This window comes from Eschrichtius robustus, chromosome 11 (genome assembly GCF_028021215.1).
Source record: "Eschrichtius robustus isolate mEscRob2 chromosome 11, mEscRob2.pri, whole genome shotgun sequence".
NCBI classification, from domain to species: Eukaryota; Metazoa; Chordata; class Mammalia; order Artiodactyla; family Eschrichtiidae; genus Eschrichtius; species Eschrichtius robustus.
In genome coordinates this window covers 87,844,900-87,862,444 of record NC_090834.1, presented here as the reverse complement: position 1 = coordinate 87,862,444, position 17,545 = coordinate 87,844,900, and the positions used below count along the sequence as shown (strand labels likewise).

Sequence of the window (17,545 nt, the reverse complement as noted above, 5' to 3'; positions counted from 1 at the left end):
TTTGCATGTGGCTGTCCAGTTTTCCCAACACCGTTTAACAAAGAGACTGTTCCTTTCCTATTGACTTTATCTCTTTAAACATACTAAGCGTATATTTTTAAAAATATTTATTTATTTATTTTGGCTATGCTGGGTCTTAGGCATGCAGGATCTTACAGTACCCAGATACTTGGTCAAACACCTGTCTAGATATTGCTGTGAAGATAATTTTTAGATGAGATCAACATTTAAGTCAGTTGACTTTGAGTAAAGCAGATTACCCTTTATAATGTGGATGGACCTCATCTAATCAGTTGAAGGATGTAAGAGAAAAAGACTGAGGTTTCCCAAGGAAGAAGGAATTCTGCTTCCAGACTGCCTCTGGACTTGAGTTGCAATATTACCTCTTTCCTGGGTCTCCAGCCTTTTGGCCTGCCCAAAAGATCTTAGACTTGCCAGACCCCACAATCACATGAGCCAATTCCTTAAAATAAATCTCTTTCTATATATACACATTCTGTTGGTTCTGTTTCTGTGAAGAACACTTACTAATATAATACCTATCAGAATGGCTAAAAAAAAAATAGTGATAACACCAAATGCTGATGGGGCTTTGGAGAAACTGGATCACTTGTACAGAACCAAACGGAATGTAAAATGGTATGACCACTCTGAAAAACAGGCAATTTCTTTTAAAATGGAAAATTGACTCAATATTTATTCAGCCCGGCAGGTGCACTCTTGGACACTTATCACTAAAAAATGAAAACATGTGTTCATGTTAGAAACTTGTACATGAATGATCATAGCAGCTTTATTCATAAGAGCCAAAAACAGAACAACTCAGATGTCTTTCAATGAGTGCATAGTTAAACAAACCATAGTATGTCCACACCATGGAATGTTGCTCAGCAATAGAAAGGAATGAACTATTGATACACACAACAGCTTGGACAAATCTCAAAGTAATTATTATGAGTGAAAAGAATCCAATCTCAATGGGTTGCATGATATATGATTCCAATTTATAATATTCTTGAAATAACAAAATTAGAGAGATAGACAAAAGATCAGTGTAGTGAGTATGGAGACAAAGAACCTGCATGAGGGAGCCTGTGTTAATGGTACAGTTCTGTATCTTGATCGTAGTGGTATAGCTATACAAATAATAAACTTGCACAGAATTATAAACACACAAAGACACATACACAAACTAGTGTATGTATAATTGGTAGGATCATTATAAGCTCTGTGAGTTGTACCAATGTCAAATACACAGTTTTATATTGTACTATTATTATATAAGATGTTAACATAAGGAGAGGCTGAGTGAATGGTGCATAGGACTCCTTGTACATTTCTTTGCAACCACCTGTGAATCAATTATTAAAATGAAAAGTTAAAAAGAAGAGCTTCTTGCAGCCTGATTCATACATTTTCTGGGTTGAGAAAGACATTGAAATGCCTTGGTTTTTAGTAAAAGGCAGTTATCCCAGTCCTTCTTTTTTAACTTTCTTGGGTTTAAGGATTGCATTGCTGTTAATTAGTATTCACACCACCCTTACAAAATGCTTTATATAAAAGCAAAGTTTAGGAAGCACAGTATCCATCTCAGCCGTGGTATGAAGGGATTAGTGATGGGTCAAGCCTTGTCTGTAATATTAGGAACCCAGCCTTTGGGTGTTAAAGGGCAGAAAATTTGGTCTCAAGGGTACTAAGGTAACAGAAAAAGCCTCAGCCACAGAGAAATAGAATAGGATCATTGTTGCTGTTTTGTGTATGAAGATCAGAATAGCAGTGATGACAAAACTGTTATTCAGCGTTAAACCTGGAGGGTTATGGGATACAGGTTGTTATATTTTTATGGTAACTGTGCTTCTACTTGAAAAACCTAAGTAAGTTTTTTTTAGTTAAAACTGAGAATGGGCAGTCCACGTGGAGGCAGAGAATTTCGACACAGTTTTAGGTTCTGTGGTTTGGAGACAAAAGAGGAGCAAGTTTGGAGTGGGAATGGAGACAGTAGCATGAGCTCAAATGGGCAGCCAGGGCAGGAGTCCTCTCGAGACCATCCTGTCAGAGGGAAGGCTTGTGAGGCTTTGGGAAATAGGCCAAGGAGAATGGGGTAAAGTAGTAGTGTTTCTCTTCACTTATAGATTTTTATCCTGTAGGCAATAAGGGGCTAATCCAGATTGAGTAGAGAAATGAGACAAATGTGCTGTAGGAATTTCTATCAGCAGTATTTTATAGGAGAAATTAGAGTGGATGGAGAGTACCTATATGGCTGAAAACCAGTTTATTTTGTTTTAATTTTATTTTTTGGCTGTGTGGCATGTGGGATCTTGGTTCCCCGACCAGGGATTGAACCTGGGCCCCCTGCATTGGAAGGTGGAATCTTGGCCACTGGACTGCCAGGGAAGTCCCCCAAAACCAGTTTTATTCAACAAAAAGTGTTGTATTGGGTTGGCCAAAAAGTACCGTAACATCTTACAGACAACCCAAACGAACTTTTTGGCCAATCCAATAATTCAACAAAGTGGTGAGGGTCCTGACTCATATGGGAGTGTAAGATAGAGACATGTATTTATGAAAATGATTCTGTACTCTAGTAAATCTTTTTCAGTGTGGACTAATTTGTATCTCTTCATAGTCATACTCTGCACGATCTGTATATAGTGCATCAAACTTAGAGGTGTGACCTTAAATTTAAATTTTGTTTAAAAAACCAGGAGGTCAATAAAATTTAAACTGCTTAACAACTATGTATACAAAAAAAAAAGATAGAGACATGTAAGAGGACTAACACAACTGAATCTTTAAAAAAAGGGCTGGAGTTTGAACTTGAGTACACAGAAAAAAATGGTAACATCCATGGAAAAGAGTTAACTTGGGAAGAGAAGTTGTTTTGCTTTGCTGTGTGGGTTATGGTGGGAGGGGCATAAAATGGTGAGATTGAGGCACTGGACTAGCAGCCCTCCCACAGCTGGCTGAAGCTTGAGTTTGGACCATCCTATGACTGGCGGGCCACAGCTGACAGGAGTGGGGAGGGAGGGAGGGCCCAAAGGAGAGCTTTGGGAAATGATTACCTCTGGGGTGCAAAGAATGAAGCAAAGCAGGTTAAGTGAAAAATGGGATGTATAAGGGCCACAGCGAAGTTTAAATAAGTTCCAGTCTTAGTCCCAAAACCTTTAGACTCGACATATTTATGCCTACCACTTCCATTTAAAAGTTGGGGTATTGTCACATCTTAACACTGGACTGTTGTCATGACAATTAATTCGATTAATTAATTAATGCTCAGTAATTTGGAAGGGGTTTTTAAAAATACGGTGACTTTACAATATGAGCAGAGTTGTTTGGCTTTGGTATGTTTAGTCCCTGCTTATAAAAGACGGCAAGAGAGACTGTTCTGGACCACTGTGCTTAGAGACCCCTCATGCATAAGAAAGAAGCACTGTGTAAGCTCCATAATGAATGGGACCATTCCAGATGTGTGTGAGCCCTAGATCACGACGTCTAACATTGTAAAATACATAAACTAAAACACCGGCAGCTTTACCTTTAGCCTTCTCAAAGTCTTATCTGCTTCTGAATTCCCATGTCACTTCCCATGAGAGCATGTATGAATCTTTTTCTATTTTGGGTAATAACATTGGTTATAAATTTACTCCCTCTCCCCCTTCTTAATACTGTAGGTTAGTAGTTTTTAGCACTTTCTCCTTTGGCCATGTCTGAAAGAAAGTCTGGGGAATTCCCTGGTGGTCCAGTGGTTGGGACTCCTTGCTTTCACTGTCGAGGGCCCGGGTTCGATCCCTGATCAGGGAACTAAGATCCTGCAAGCTGCACGGTGCAGCTGGAAAAAAAAAAAGTCTGACTGAGTCATCCTGTGAAGAAGATAATGGGAACTTCAGTTTACTCCAGGTTACACAGTCAAGATTTTAATTTCCAGGCTGAAGTCTCTCTTCTATAAATTGTCTGTTATTATTTTTGCCAATGATACTTTTTGCTGCCAAGAACTATAGAATGATATAGAATAGTCTCATGAAAAACAGGTCAGTTTCTTGAAAGATGTGTTTTTGATTTATTTTTTCCTTTTGGTTTTTAAGCAATTTGGATTATTTAATGTATGAATCGCTTCTTCCCTCAGGTAACTGTGAGAGATAAAAAACCAACTTCCCCTACAAAGTAACAGAGATTCGAGGCAGATGTTATAAAGTTTAGGAAATACCCAGCAGCTCTAGAGGTTGGTATCTATCCTGTGTCCAGTTCGTCTTATGGTTTGCTTTTTGGACTTTATTTGTTTGGGGTTTCCTACTTGGTGCCTGGTCTGCCCTTCAAAGCTAACACTGCTTATGGGCAATGACAAACGGCCGAGTTCTACCCAGGTAACAGACATACCTTGTGAAGAAGGCCCTACCTTACAAGATTAGAGCCAAAGCCTTTCAATTCTGTGGAATGTTATTTTTAAGCTGGCTTTCACACTTAACTCCCGATCTGTTAATGGTAGTATATAGTGGGTTAAAATGGGATTTTGTAAGTGATCCTGGCAGTTTCACTCTTAGTGTCCCAGCTTAGAGCTGGGTGCTGGAAACTTAGCATCCCCCTTAAGGGGCAGTAGCTTGACAGGCTTCGCTACACAGAGTCTTGGCATTGGGTAACCCTGCCTCACCTCAACCCCTGGTCCTGGAGCAGTGGCTTGATGGCCCCTTAAAGGCCATTTCTGCCCTGCAGTGGTCATAAAGGGAAGACTGATAACTAAGCTCAGGCAAAATGTCAAGACCTTTGGCTTTATCCTAAAAATGGAAACTAAAGATATTGGTAATGATTCTCTGTGTAACATCTTGAGTCTGTTACACAACCAATTTAAGGGAATGTATTCCATTGTTATTTCATAGGAAATAAATTGCTGAGTTCCAGCTTCAAGGAAGAGCTAAATATTACATCATATGATATCTCTCTTGATTGAACTATTAAAGCATTGTATCAAAAAACAAGAAAATGTGACATTGTAAAGCCTTTGGAAATATAAGTTGTAAAACAGCAGATAAATTGAATTGCAAAAGAAAACAAAACCTTTTTATATTACAGGAAATAAACGTTAACATGGAGAATGATTTTAAGACTGAGTCAGCATCATCTGTCTTCACTCTTCAAAGTTCTTCAGAGACATTGTTGTCTATTCAGCTATTAGATTTCAAAACAAGTTTACTGGAAGCATTAGAAGAATTACGTATGAGAAGGGTAAGTTTCTTTTTAAAATGCTTTTTTAAATCAGAGAACTTGATTTTGTCCAATTTTTTGTCTTAAGGGGAAAAAAAAGAGACAATGAAATAACCTCTTACTTAGAAAGAAGAAATACAGCCCAGATAATGGAGTAAAAGAGAAAAGGTCAGATTTAGTCAACATCAGGAGATGGAAAAGAAGAAGTTATAAACTAAAGTGAAAAATAAAACAGAGATTTGGTAAGTCAGCTAGTGCTGAGTGCCTTGGAATGCATAGATAGCATTACAGTTGGATACTATGGCTGATAAAAAAAAGAACTGCTCTTTCAGGAGGTTATAGTTTTGTTACGGCTGTAAGATGGGTGCCAGTGAAATGATTAAATATGAAACAAGTAACATGATTAAGTGACAGAATAAGTGTATGTAGTAAGTATTCTGAGTTCAAATAATAAAATATCCTTATTTTTGGAAGTGATAACCTTGAGATTTTTAGAAAGGAGATATCTAGTATAAAAATTGTAAAAGATGTTTGGTTTTAGCAGGAGATCTGTATCGGACAAAAACCCTTAAAAGCATTTCATTTCTGAGATTCTATGGGTCTGAATTTGCCGAGTATGTTGTCAGCTCTCTATTAGATAGGTTGGAGTTGGTAAGATTCTGAAAAGAAGAAAATAAACTCTAAAACACTGTAATAATGATCTAGGGATGTGGTCACTAGGACTTAAGATAGAACAAAAGAGACAGAAAGGAGAATCAATAGAATTTGCTAACTTCCTGAAAATAAGGTATAAGTGAGAGAAAAAGAGATCTGAAACAACATTTTTATTATAAGAACCCCGTTCTAGGATTTAAAAATATTGAGATTTGTTGTCATAATAAGAAAATTTAATTACCACAATGTTCATCGTGTATAAAGCTACTTACTATCAGTATCACAAAATTCTATTAAACAAAGAAGAAATCCCGCTAAAAAAAGGTATCTTAGATAAGCATTGAAAATAACTTCTATTATAAAATTAGCTTAAGATGTTATCTTTTCTAAGTAAAGCAAGTTTAGGTAACTATGTAAAGCTTTATATTCTGTTTTATTATGTTTTAAATATTATATTTTTGTCTGTTTATATTTCTTGCTTGAAAGATAAGCTTCCCTTAAAAATCTTCTGGAAAATTTCAGGGTAACAATAGGAACAGTGTTTTTTAGTAATCAAATGCAGGAATGTATACTATGTTTTCTTAATATTTATTTATTTATTTTAGTTTTATTTTTGGCTGCATCGGGTCTTAGTTGCAGCATGAGGGATCTTTGTCGTGGCATGCGGGATCTTTCGTTGTGGTGCATGGGCTCTTTGTTGCGGCGCTTGGACTTCTCCCTTGTTGTGGTGCACGGGCTCCAGATTGCATGCGCTCTGTAGTTGTGGCACGCAGGGCTCTCTAGTTGTGGCTCGCGTGCTTAGTAGTTGCAGTGCATGGGCTTAGTTGCACTGTGGCATGTGGGATCTTAGTTCCCCAACCACGGATCAAACCCACGTCCCCTGCACTGGAAGGTGGATTCTTAACCACCGGACCACCAGGGAAGTCCCGAATGTATACTACTTTTAATAACATTCCCCACTGAAAGGAGAACTTTATTCTTAAAAAGGGGAAAATTCCTCCTTTCATTGGAAAATGACAGTTATGATTTTCACATTTACCATAATGGCAACACTTTATCCATATTGCTGGATTTTATTTTTCATCCATATTTTAATAGGAAAATTTCAAAATGCATAACAGTTGAAAGAATTTCACAGTGAACACCCATATACCCACTAAGATAGGCAGAATAATGGCCACCCCAATGATGTCCACATTCTAACTCTCAAAACCTGTAAATATGTTACCTAACATGGCAAGAGGGACTTTACAGATGTGATAAAGTTACATATTTTGAGATGGAGGGATTATGCTGAATTATTCAGATGGGCCTAATTTGTTCACAAGGGTTCTTATAAGAGGAAAGCAGAATAATCAGAATCAGAGCAAAAGATGTGATGACAGAAGTAGAGGATGTGGTCAAAGAGAGATTTGAAGATGTTATACTGCTGGCTTTGAAGATGGAGGGTAGAAGCCACAAGTCAACGTGTGCAGGTGGAAGCTGGAAGAGGCAAGGAGTTCCCCCGTAGAGACTTCATGAAGGTGTACAGCTCAGCCAACACCTTGATTTTAGCTCAGTACGAACATTTTAGATTTCTTTCTTCTTTAATTTATTTTTTTATTGAAGTATAGTTGATTTACAATGTGTGTTAGGTTCAGGTGTACAGCAAAGTGATTCAGTTATAGGTGTGTGTATGTATATATATATATATATGTGTATGTGTGTGAGTATATATATATGTGTGTGTGTATATACATATATATATATATATATATATTCTCTTTCAGATTCTTTTCCCACATAGGTTATTACAAAATATTGAGTATAGTTCCCTGTGGTATACAGTAGGTCCTTGTTGGTTACCTATTTTATATACAGTAGTGTGTATATGTTACTCCCAAATTCCTAATTTATCCCTCCCCACTACCTTTCCCCTTTGGTAGCCATAAATTTGTTTTCTATGTCTGTGAGTCTGTTTCTGTTTTGTAAGTATGATTTTTTAAGATTCCACATGTAAGTGATATCATCTGATATTTGTCTTTCTCTGACTTACTTCACTTAGTATGATAATCTCTAGGTCCATCCATGTTGCTGCAAATGGCATTATTTCATTCTTTTCATGGCTGAGTAATATTCCATTGTGTGTATATCTATATGTTGATATCTATATCACATCTTCTTTATCCATTCATCTGTTGATGGACATTTAAGTTGCTTCCATGTCTTGGCCATTGTAAATAGTGCAGCAATGAACATTGAGGTGCATTTATCTTTCTGAATTATGGCTTTCTCCGGATATATGCCCAGGAGTGGGATTGCAGAATCATAAGGTAGCTCTATTTTTAGTTTTTTAAGGAACCTCCGTACTGTTCTCCATAGTGGCTGTAACAATTTACAGTCCTACCAACAGTGTAGGAGGATTTCCTTTTCTCCACACCCTCTCCAGCATTTATTATTTGTAGAATTTTTGATGATGGCTATTGTGACTGGTGTGAGGTGATACCTCATTGTAGTTTTTGATTTGCATTTCTCTAATAATTAGGGATGTTGAACATCTTTTCATGTGCCTTTTGGCCATCTGTATGTCTTCTCTGGAGAAATGTCTATTTAGAGCTTCTACCCAGTTTTTGATCGGGTTTTTTTTTTTTTTTATATTGAGCTGTATGAGCTGTTTATATTTTGGAGATTAATCCCTTATCAGTTGCATCATTTGCAAATATTTTCTTCCCTTCTGTAGCTTGTCTTTTGTTTTGTTTATGGATTTTTTTGTTGTGCAAAAGCTTTTAAGTTTAATTAGATCCCATTTGTTTATTTTTGTTTTTATTTCCTTTACTCTAGGAGACGGATCCAAAAAGATGTTGCTGCAATTTATGTCAAAGACTGTCCTGCCTATGTTTTCCTCTAGAAGTTTTCTAGTACCTGGTTTTACATTTAGGTATTTAATCGATTTTGAGTTTATTTTTGTGTATGGTGTTAGGGAGTGTTCTAATTTCATTCTTTTACATGTAGCTGTCCAGTTTTCCCAGCACCACTTATTGAAGTGACTGTCTTTTTTCCATTGTATATTCTTCCTCCTTTTTTGTAGGTAAATTTACCATAGGTGCATGGGTTTACTTCTGGTCTTTCTATCCTGTTCCATTGATCTATATTTCTGGTTTTGTGCCAGTACCATACTGTTTTGATGACTATAGCTTTATAGTATAGTCTGAAGTCAGGGAGCCTATTTCCTCCAGCTCTGTTTTTCTTTCTCAAGATTGCTTTGGCTATTCGGGGTCTTTTGTGTTTCCATACAAATTTAAAATTTTTTTGTTCTAGTTCTGTGAAAAATGTCATTGGTAATTTGATAGGGATTGCATTGAATCTGTAGATTGCCTTGTGTAGTAAAGTCATTTGGACAATATCGATTCTTCCAATCAAAGAACATGGTATATCTTCCCATCTGTGTCATCTTTGATTTCTTTCATCAGTGTCTTATAGTTTTCGGAGTGCAGGTTTTTTGTCTCCTTGGGTTGGTTTTTTCCTAGGTATTTTATACTTTTAAAAAAATTTATTTTATTTTATTTATTTGGCTGCATTGGGTCTTAGTTGCGGCATGTGGGATCCCCATTGCAGCATGCGGAATCTTTTGTTGTGGCGCACAGGCTCTTTGTTGCGGTGCATGGTCTTCTCTCTAGTTGTGGCACGTGGGCTTAGTAGTTGTAGCACGTGGACTCTCTAGTTGTGGCGCGTGGGCTCTAGAGCACGCGTGCTCAGTAGTTGCGGCATGCAGGCTTATTTGCCTGCAGCATGTGGGATCTTAGTTCACAAACCAGGGATCAAACCCGTATCCCTTGCATTGGAAGGTGGATTCTTAACCACTGGACCACCAAGGAAGTCCCCGTATTTTATTCTTTTTGACGCTATGGTAAATGGGATTGTTTCCTCAATTTCCCTTTCTAACCTTTCGTTGTTAGTGTATAGAAATGCAGCAGATTTCTGTGTATTAATTTTGTACCCTGCAACTTTACCAAATTCATTGATGAGCTCTAGTAGTTTTCTGGTAGTGTCTTTAGGATTTTCTACGTATAGTATCATGTCATCTGCGAACAGTGGCAGTTTTACTTCTTTTTTCCAATTTGGATCCCTTTTATTTCTTTTTCTTCTTTGATTGCTGTGGCTAGTACTTCCAAAACTATGTTGAATAAAAGTGGTGAGAGTGAACATCCTTGTCTTGTTACTGATCTTAGAGGAAATGCTTTCAGCTTTTCACCATTGAGTATGATGTTAGCTGTGGGTTTGTCATATGTAGCCTTTATTATGTTTAGGTAGGTTCCCTCTATGCCCACTTTCTGGAGAGTTTTTAATCTTCAATGGATGTTGAATTTTGTCAAAAGCTTTTTCTGCATCTATTGAGATAATCATAAGGTTTTTGTTCTTCAATTTGTTAATGTGGTGTATCACACTGATTGATTTGTGGATATTGAAAAATCCTTGCATCCCTGGGATGAGTCCCACTTGATCATGGTGTATGATCCTTTTAATGTACTGTTGGCTTCGATTTGCTAGTATTTTGTTGAGGAGTTTTGCATCCATGTTCATCAGTGATATTGGCCTGTAATTTTCTTTTTTGTGTGGTATCTTTGTCTGATTTTGATATCAGGGTGATGGTGGCCTCATAGAATGAGTTTGGAAATGTTCCTTCCTCTGCAATTTTTTGGAATAGTTTCAGAAGGATAGGTGTTAACTCTTGTATAAATGTTTGGTAGAATTTGCCTGTGAGGCCATCTGGTTCTGGACTTTTGTTTGTTGGGAGTTTTTACATTACTGATTCAATTTCATTACTGGTAATTGGTCTGTTTGTATTTTCTATTTCTTCCTGGTTCAGTCTTGGAAGGTTATACCTTTCTAAGAATTTGTCCATTTCTTCCAGGTTGTCCATTTTATTGGCATAGAGTTGCTTGTAGTAGTCTCCTAGGATGCTTTGTATTTCTGCGGTGTCTGTTGTAACTTCTCCTTTTTCATTTCTAATTTTATTGATTTGAGTCCTCTCCCTCTTTTTCGTGATGAGTCTGGTTAATGGTTTATCAATTTTGTTTATCTTCTTAAAGAACCAGCTTTTAGTTTTATTGATCTTTGCTATTGTTTTCTTTGTTTCTATTTCGTTTATTTCTGCTGTGATCTTTATGATTTCTTTCCTTCTGCTAACTTTGGGTTTTGTTTGTTCTTCTTTCTCTAATTCCTTTAGGTGTAAGGTTAGATTGTTTATTTGAGACTTTTCTTGTTTCTTTATAGCTATAAACTTCCCTCTTAGAACTGCTTTTGCTGCGTCCTATAGGTTTTGGATCGTCGTGTTTTCATTGTCATTTGTCTCTAGGTATTTTTTGATTTCCTCTTTGATTTCTTCAGTTATCTCTTGGTTATTTAGTAACGTATTGTTTAGCCTCAATGTGTTTGTGTTTTTTATGTTTTTCTCCCTGTAATTGATTTCTAATCTCATAGCGTTGTCAGAAGATGCTTGATATGATTTCAATTTTCTTAAATTTACTGAGGCTTGATTTGTGACCCAAGATGTGATCTATCCTGGAGAACGTTCCATGCGCACTTGAGAAGAAAGTGTAATCTGCTGTTTTTGGATGGAATGTCCTATAAATATCAATTAAATCTATCTGGTCTGTTGTGTCACTTAAAGCTTGTGTTTCCTTATTAATTTTCTGTTTGGATGATCTGTCCATTGGTGTAAGCGAGGTGTTAAAGTCCCCCACTATTATTGTGTTACTGTCGATTTCCTCTTTTAGAGCTGTTAGCAGTTGCCTTATGTATCGAGGTGCTCCTATGTTGGGTGCGTATATATTTATAATTGTTATATCTTCTTCTTGGATTGATCCCTTGATCATTATGTAGTGTCCTTCCTTGTCTCTTGTTACATTTTTTATTTTAAAGTCTATTTTATCTGATATGAGTATTGCTACTCCAGCTTTCTTTTGATTTCCATTTGCATGGAATATCTTTTTCCATCCCCTCACTTTCAGTCTGTATGTGTCCCTAGGTCTGAAGTGGGTCTCTTGTAGACAGCATATATATGGGTCTTGTTTTTGTATCCATTCAGCAAGCCTGTGTCTTTTGGTTGGAACATTTAATCCATTCACGTTTAAGGTAATCATCGATATGTATGTTCCTATGACCATTTTCTTAATTGTTTTGGGTTTGTTTTTGTAGGTCCTTTTCTTCTCTTGTGTTTCCCACTTAGAGGAGTTCCTTTAGCATTTGTTGTAGAGTTGGTTTGGTGGTGCTGAATTCTCTTAGCTTTTGCTTGTCTGTAAAGCTTTTGATCTCTCCATCGAATCTGAATGAGATCCTTGCCGGGTAGAGTAACCTTGGTTGTAGGTTCTTCCCTTTCATCACTTTAAGTATATCATGCCAGTCCCTTGTGGCTTGTAGAGTTTCTGCTGAGAAATCAGCTGTTATCCTAATGGAGTTCCCTTGTATGTTATTTGTCGTATTTCCCTTGCTGTTTTCAATAATTTTCTTTGTCTTTAATTTCTGCCAATTTGATTACTGTGTGTCTCAGGGTGTTTCTCCTTGGGTTTATCCTGTATGGGACTCTCCACGCTTCCTGGACTTGAGTGGCTATTTCCTTTCCCATGTTAGGGAAGTTTTCGACTATAATCTCTTCAAATATTTTCTCTGGTCCTTTCTCTCTCTCTTCTCCTTCTGGGACCCCTATAATGCGAATGTTGTTGCATTTAATGTTGTTCCAGAGGTCTCTTAGGCTGTCTTCATTTTTTTTTCATTCTTTTTTCTTTATTCTGTTCTGCAGCAGTGAATTCCACCATTCTGTCTTCCAGGTCACTTATCCGTTCTTCTGCCTCAGTTATTCTGCTATTGATTCCTTCTAGTGTAGTTTTCATTTCAGTTATTGTATTGTTCATCTCTGTTTGTTTGTTATTTAATTCCTGTAGGTCTTTGTTTAACATTTCTTGCATCTTCTCAATCTTTGGCTTCATTCTTTTTCCGAGGTCCTGGATCATCCTCACTATCATTATTGTGAATTCTTTTTCTGGAAGGTTGCCTATCTCCACTTCATTTAGTTGTTTTTCTGGGGTTTTATCTTGTTCCTTCATCTGGTACATAGCCCTCTGCCTTTCATCTTGTCTACCTTCCTGTGAATGTGGTTTTTGTTCCACAGGCTGCAGGATTGTAGTTCTTCTTGCTTCTGCTGTCTGCCCTCTGGTGGATGAGGCTGTCTAAGAGGCTTGTGCAAGTTTCCTGATGGGAGGGACTGGTGGTGGGTAGAGCTGACTGTTTCTCTGGTGGGCAGAGCTCAGTAAAACTTTAATCTACTTGACTGCTGATGGCTGGGGCTGGGTTCCCTCCCTGTTGGTTGTTTGGCCTGAGGCAACCCAACACTGGAGCCTACCTGGGTTCTTTGGTGGGGCTAATGGCAGACTCTGGGAGGGCTCACGCCAAGGAGTACTTCCCAGAACTTCTGCTGCCAGTGTCCTTGTCCCCACAGTGAGCCACAACTGCCCCCCGCCTCTGCAGGAGACCCTCCAACACTAGCAGGTAGGTCAGGTTCAGTCTCTCCTGGGGTCACTGCTCCTTCCCCTGGGTCCCGATGGGCACACTACTTTGTGTGTGCCCTCCAAGAGTGGAGTCTCTGTTTCCCCCAGTCCTGTTGAAGTCCTGCAATCAAATCCCACTAGCCTTCAAAGTCTGATTCTCTAGGAATTCCTCCTCCTGTTGCCGGACCCTCAGGTTGGGAAGCCTGACGTGGGGCTCAGAACCTTCACTCCAGTGGGTGGACTTCTGTGGTATAAGTGTTCTCCAGTCTGTGAGTCACCCACCCAGCAGTTATAGGATTTGATTTTACTGTGATTGCGCCCCTCCTACTGTCTCACTGTGGCTTCTTCTTTGTCTTTGGATGTGGAGTATCTTTTTTGGTGAGTTCCAGTGTCTTCCTGTCGATGATTGTCCAGCAGCTAGTTGTGATTCTGGTGTTCTCACAAGAGGGAGTGAGAGCACGTCCTTCTACTCTGCCATCTTGGTTCAGGCCCCTTATGATCCTTTGTATTTCTGTGGTGTTGGATATAACTTCTCCTTTTTCATTTGTGTTTTTATTGATTTGGGCCCTTTCTTTCTTGATAAGTCTGGCTAAAGCTTTATTGGTTTTGTTTATCTTCTCAAAAAACCAGCTTTTAGTTTTATTGATCTTTGCTACTGTTTTCTTCGTTTCTCTTTCATTTATTTCTGCTCTGATCTTTATGATTTCTTGCCTTCTACTAACTTTGGGTTTTGTTTGTTCTTCTTTCTGTAGTTCCTTAGGCATGAAGTTAGTTTGTTTATTTGAGATTTTTCTTGTTTCCTGAGGCAAGCTTTTATTGCTATAAACTTTCCTCTTATAACTGCTTTTGCTGATTCCACAGTTTTTAGATCATTGTGTTTTCATTTTCATTTGTCTGTAGGTATTTTTTGATTTCCTCTTTGATTTCTTCAGTGATTCATTGGTTGTTTAGTAGCATATTGTTTATCCTCCACATGTTTGTGTTTTTTGCAGTTTTTTTCTTGTAGTTGATTTCTAGTCTCATAGAGTTTTGTTTGGAAAAGATGCTTGATATGATTTCAGTTTTCTTAAATTTACTGAGGGTTGTTTTGTTGCCTAGCATGTGATCTATCCTGGAGAATGTTCTATGTGCACTTGAAAAGAATGTGTATTCTGCTGCTTTTGGATGGAATGCCCTGTAGATATCAATTAAGTCCATCTGGTCTAATGTGTCATTTAAGGCCAGTGTTTCCTTATTGATTTTCTGCCTGAATGATCTGTCCATTGATGTAAGTGGGGTGTTAAAGTCCCCTACTGTTATTGTGTTGCCATTGATTTCTTCTTTTATGTCTGTTAATATTTGTCATATCTACTGAGGTGCTTCTATTTTGGTGCATATATATTTACAGTTGTTATATCTTCTTCTTTGATCCCTTGGTCATTATGTAGTGTCCTTCTTCGTCTCTTGTAACAGTCTTTATTTTAAAGCCTATTTTGTCTGATATAAGTATTGCTACTCTGTCTTTCTTTTGATTTCCATTTGCATGAGACATCTTTTTCCGTTCCCTCACTTTTAGTCTGTGTGTATGTTTAGATCTGAAGTGAGTCTGTTGTAGGAAGCATATATATGTGGGTCTTGTTTTTGTATCCATTCAGCCACTCCGTGTCTTTTGGTTGGAGCATTTAGTCCATTTGCATTTAAAGTAATCACCAATATGTATGTTCTTATTGCCATTTTGTTAATTGTTTTTATTTGGTTTTGTAAGCCTTTTTTCCCCTTTCTTCTTTTCTTCTCTTCTCTTGTGATTTGATGACTATCTTTAGTGTTATTTTTGGATTTCTTTCTCTTTTCTTTTTTTTTTTTTAAATAAATTTATTTATTTATTTATTTTTGGCTGTGTTGGGTCTTTGTTTCTGTGCGAGGGCTTTCTCTAGTTGTGGCAAGCAGGGGCCACTCTTCATCGCGGTGCGCGGGCCTTTCACTGTCGCAGCCTCTCTTGTTGTGGGGCACAGGCTCCAGATGCGCAGGCTCAGTAGTTGTGGCTCACGGGCTTAGCTGCTCTGCGGCATGTGGGATCTTCCCAGACCAGGGCTCGAACCCGTGTCCCCTGCATTGGCAGGCAGATTCTCAACCACTGCGCCACCAGGGAAGCCCCTCTTTTTCTTTTCTTGAGTGTATTTCTATTACAGATTTTTGGTTTGTGGTTACCATGAGGTTTTTGTATAGCAGTCTATATATATTCATGACTGTTTTATGTTGCTGATCTCTTAATTTCAAATGCATTTTAAAAACCCTGTGTTTGTACTCTCCTTCCCTCGTGATTACTGTTTTTGATAGCCTATTTTTTATCTAATTGTTTTGTATATCCCTTAACTGCTTATTGTGGCTATAGATGATTTTACTAGTTTTGTCTTTTGACCTCCCTACTAGCTTTGTGGGTGGATGATTTCCTACCTTTACTGTATGTTTGACTTCACCAGTGAGCTTTTTCATTTCCTAATTTTCTTGTTTCCAGTTGTTTCTTGTTTCAGTTGTGACCTCTTCTTTTTTCTCCTAGAGAAGTTCCTTTAACATTTGTTGTAAAGGAAAAAATATTTGCAAATGATATGACTGATAAGGGGTTAATATCCAAAATATATAAATAGCTCATACAGCTCAACATCAAAAAAAAATCTGATTAAAAATGGGAAGGAGAACTGAATAGACATTTTTCCAAAGAGGGTATGCAGAGAGCCAACAGGCACATGAAAAGATGATCAACATCACTAATCATCAGAGAAATGCAAATCCAAACCACAATGAAATATCACTTCACTCCTGTCAGAATGGCTATCATCAAATAGAACACAAATAACAAATGCTGGTGAGGGTGTGGAGAAAAGGGAACCCTGATATGCTGTTGGTGGGAATGTAAATTGGTGCAGCCACTGGAAAACAGTATGGAGGTTTCTCAAAGAACTAAATATAGAACTACCATATGACCCAGCAATTCCACTCCTTGGTATATATTAAAAAAAAAAACCTAAACACTAATTCAAACAGGTACATGTACCCCAGTGTTCATAGCAGCATTAATTAGTTGCTGAGGTATGGAGGCAACCTAAGTGTCCGTCAACAGACGAATGGATAAAGAAGATGTGGTATGTGTGTGTGTGTGTGTGTGTGTATATACATACACACATATATATACATACATATATACACAATGGAATACTACTCATCCATAAAAAAGAATGAAATTTTGCTATTTGCAGCAACATGGATGGACTTGGAAGGCATTATGCTAAATGAAATAAGTTAGAGAAAGTCAAATACTGTATGATACTTATATGTGGAATCTAAAAAAATACAACAAACTAGTGAATAAAACAAAAAAGAATCTGACTCACAGATATAGAGAGCAAACTAGTGGTTACTAGTGGGGAGAGGGAAGGGAGGAGGGATAATACAGGGGTAGATGAAAAAAAGGTTTACTATGAGATTATATGAAATCATGTGTGTGAAACTTTTGAGAATTGTAGTGCTATAGAATTTAAAGAATCTTTCATTCAGTATTAAAAAAAAAAAAAAACCCAAACGGAAAATCTTAAAAGCATCCAGAAGTGGAAAAACATCCATTTATTTTCAAAGGAACAATAATGCTATTGATAGTGGGCTTCTCAATAATAATTATTCAGTCCAGAAGACAATGGGATGATACTTTAAAGTGCTTAGGGCTTCCCTGGTGGCGCAGTGGTTGAGAATCTGCCTGCCAATGCAGGGGACACGGGTTCGAGCCCTGGTCTGGGAAGATCGCACATGCCGCGGAGCAACTAGGCCCGTGAGCCACAACTACTGAGCCTGCGCATCTGGAGCCTGTGCTCCGCAATAAGAGAGGCCACGACAGTGAAAGGCCTGCGCACCGCGATGAAGAGTGGCCCCCACTTGCCACAACTGGAGAAAGCCCTCGCACAGAAATGAAGACCCACCACAGCCATAAATAAATAAATTAAAAAAAAAAAAAAAAGAAAAAAAAATTTTTAAAAAAATGTACTCTAAAGTGCTTAAAAGAATAACTATCAACCTAGAATTCTATTCTCCCAAAAAATAGCCTCAAAAATGATGTCATGAATATTCATTGAATTTTTCTAAGTGAAAGAAGTAATATCTAAGTCTACAAACTATACAATGCATTTATATGACATTCTGGAAGA

General features: G+C 37.7%; 1 protein-coding gene across 1 annotated transcript in view; it reads left to right on the top strand.

Annotated features, from left to right (window-relative positions):
- The first annotated feature begins 5,079 nt into the window (after positions 1–5,079).
- CCDC73 (coiled-coil domain containing 73) overlaps positions 5,080–17,545 on the top strand; it is a 114,287-nt gene continuing 101,821 nt past the window's right edge. Inside the window, exon 1 of the mRNA XM_068554197.1 lies at positions 5,080–5,217. Coding sequence (XP_068410298.1) covers positions 5,080–5,217 — 138 coding nt within the window. The remainder of the gene's footprint in view (positions 5,218–17,545) is intronic.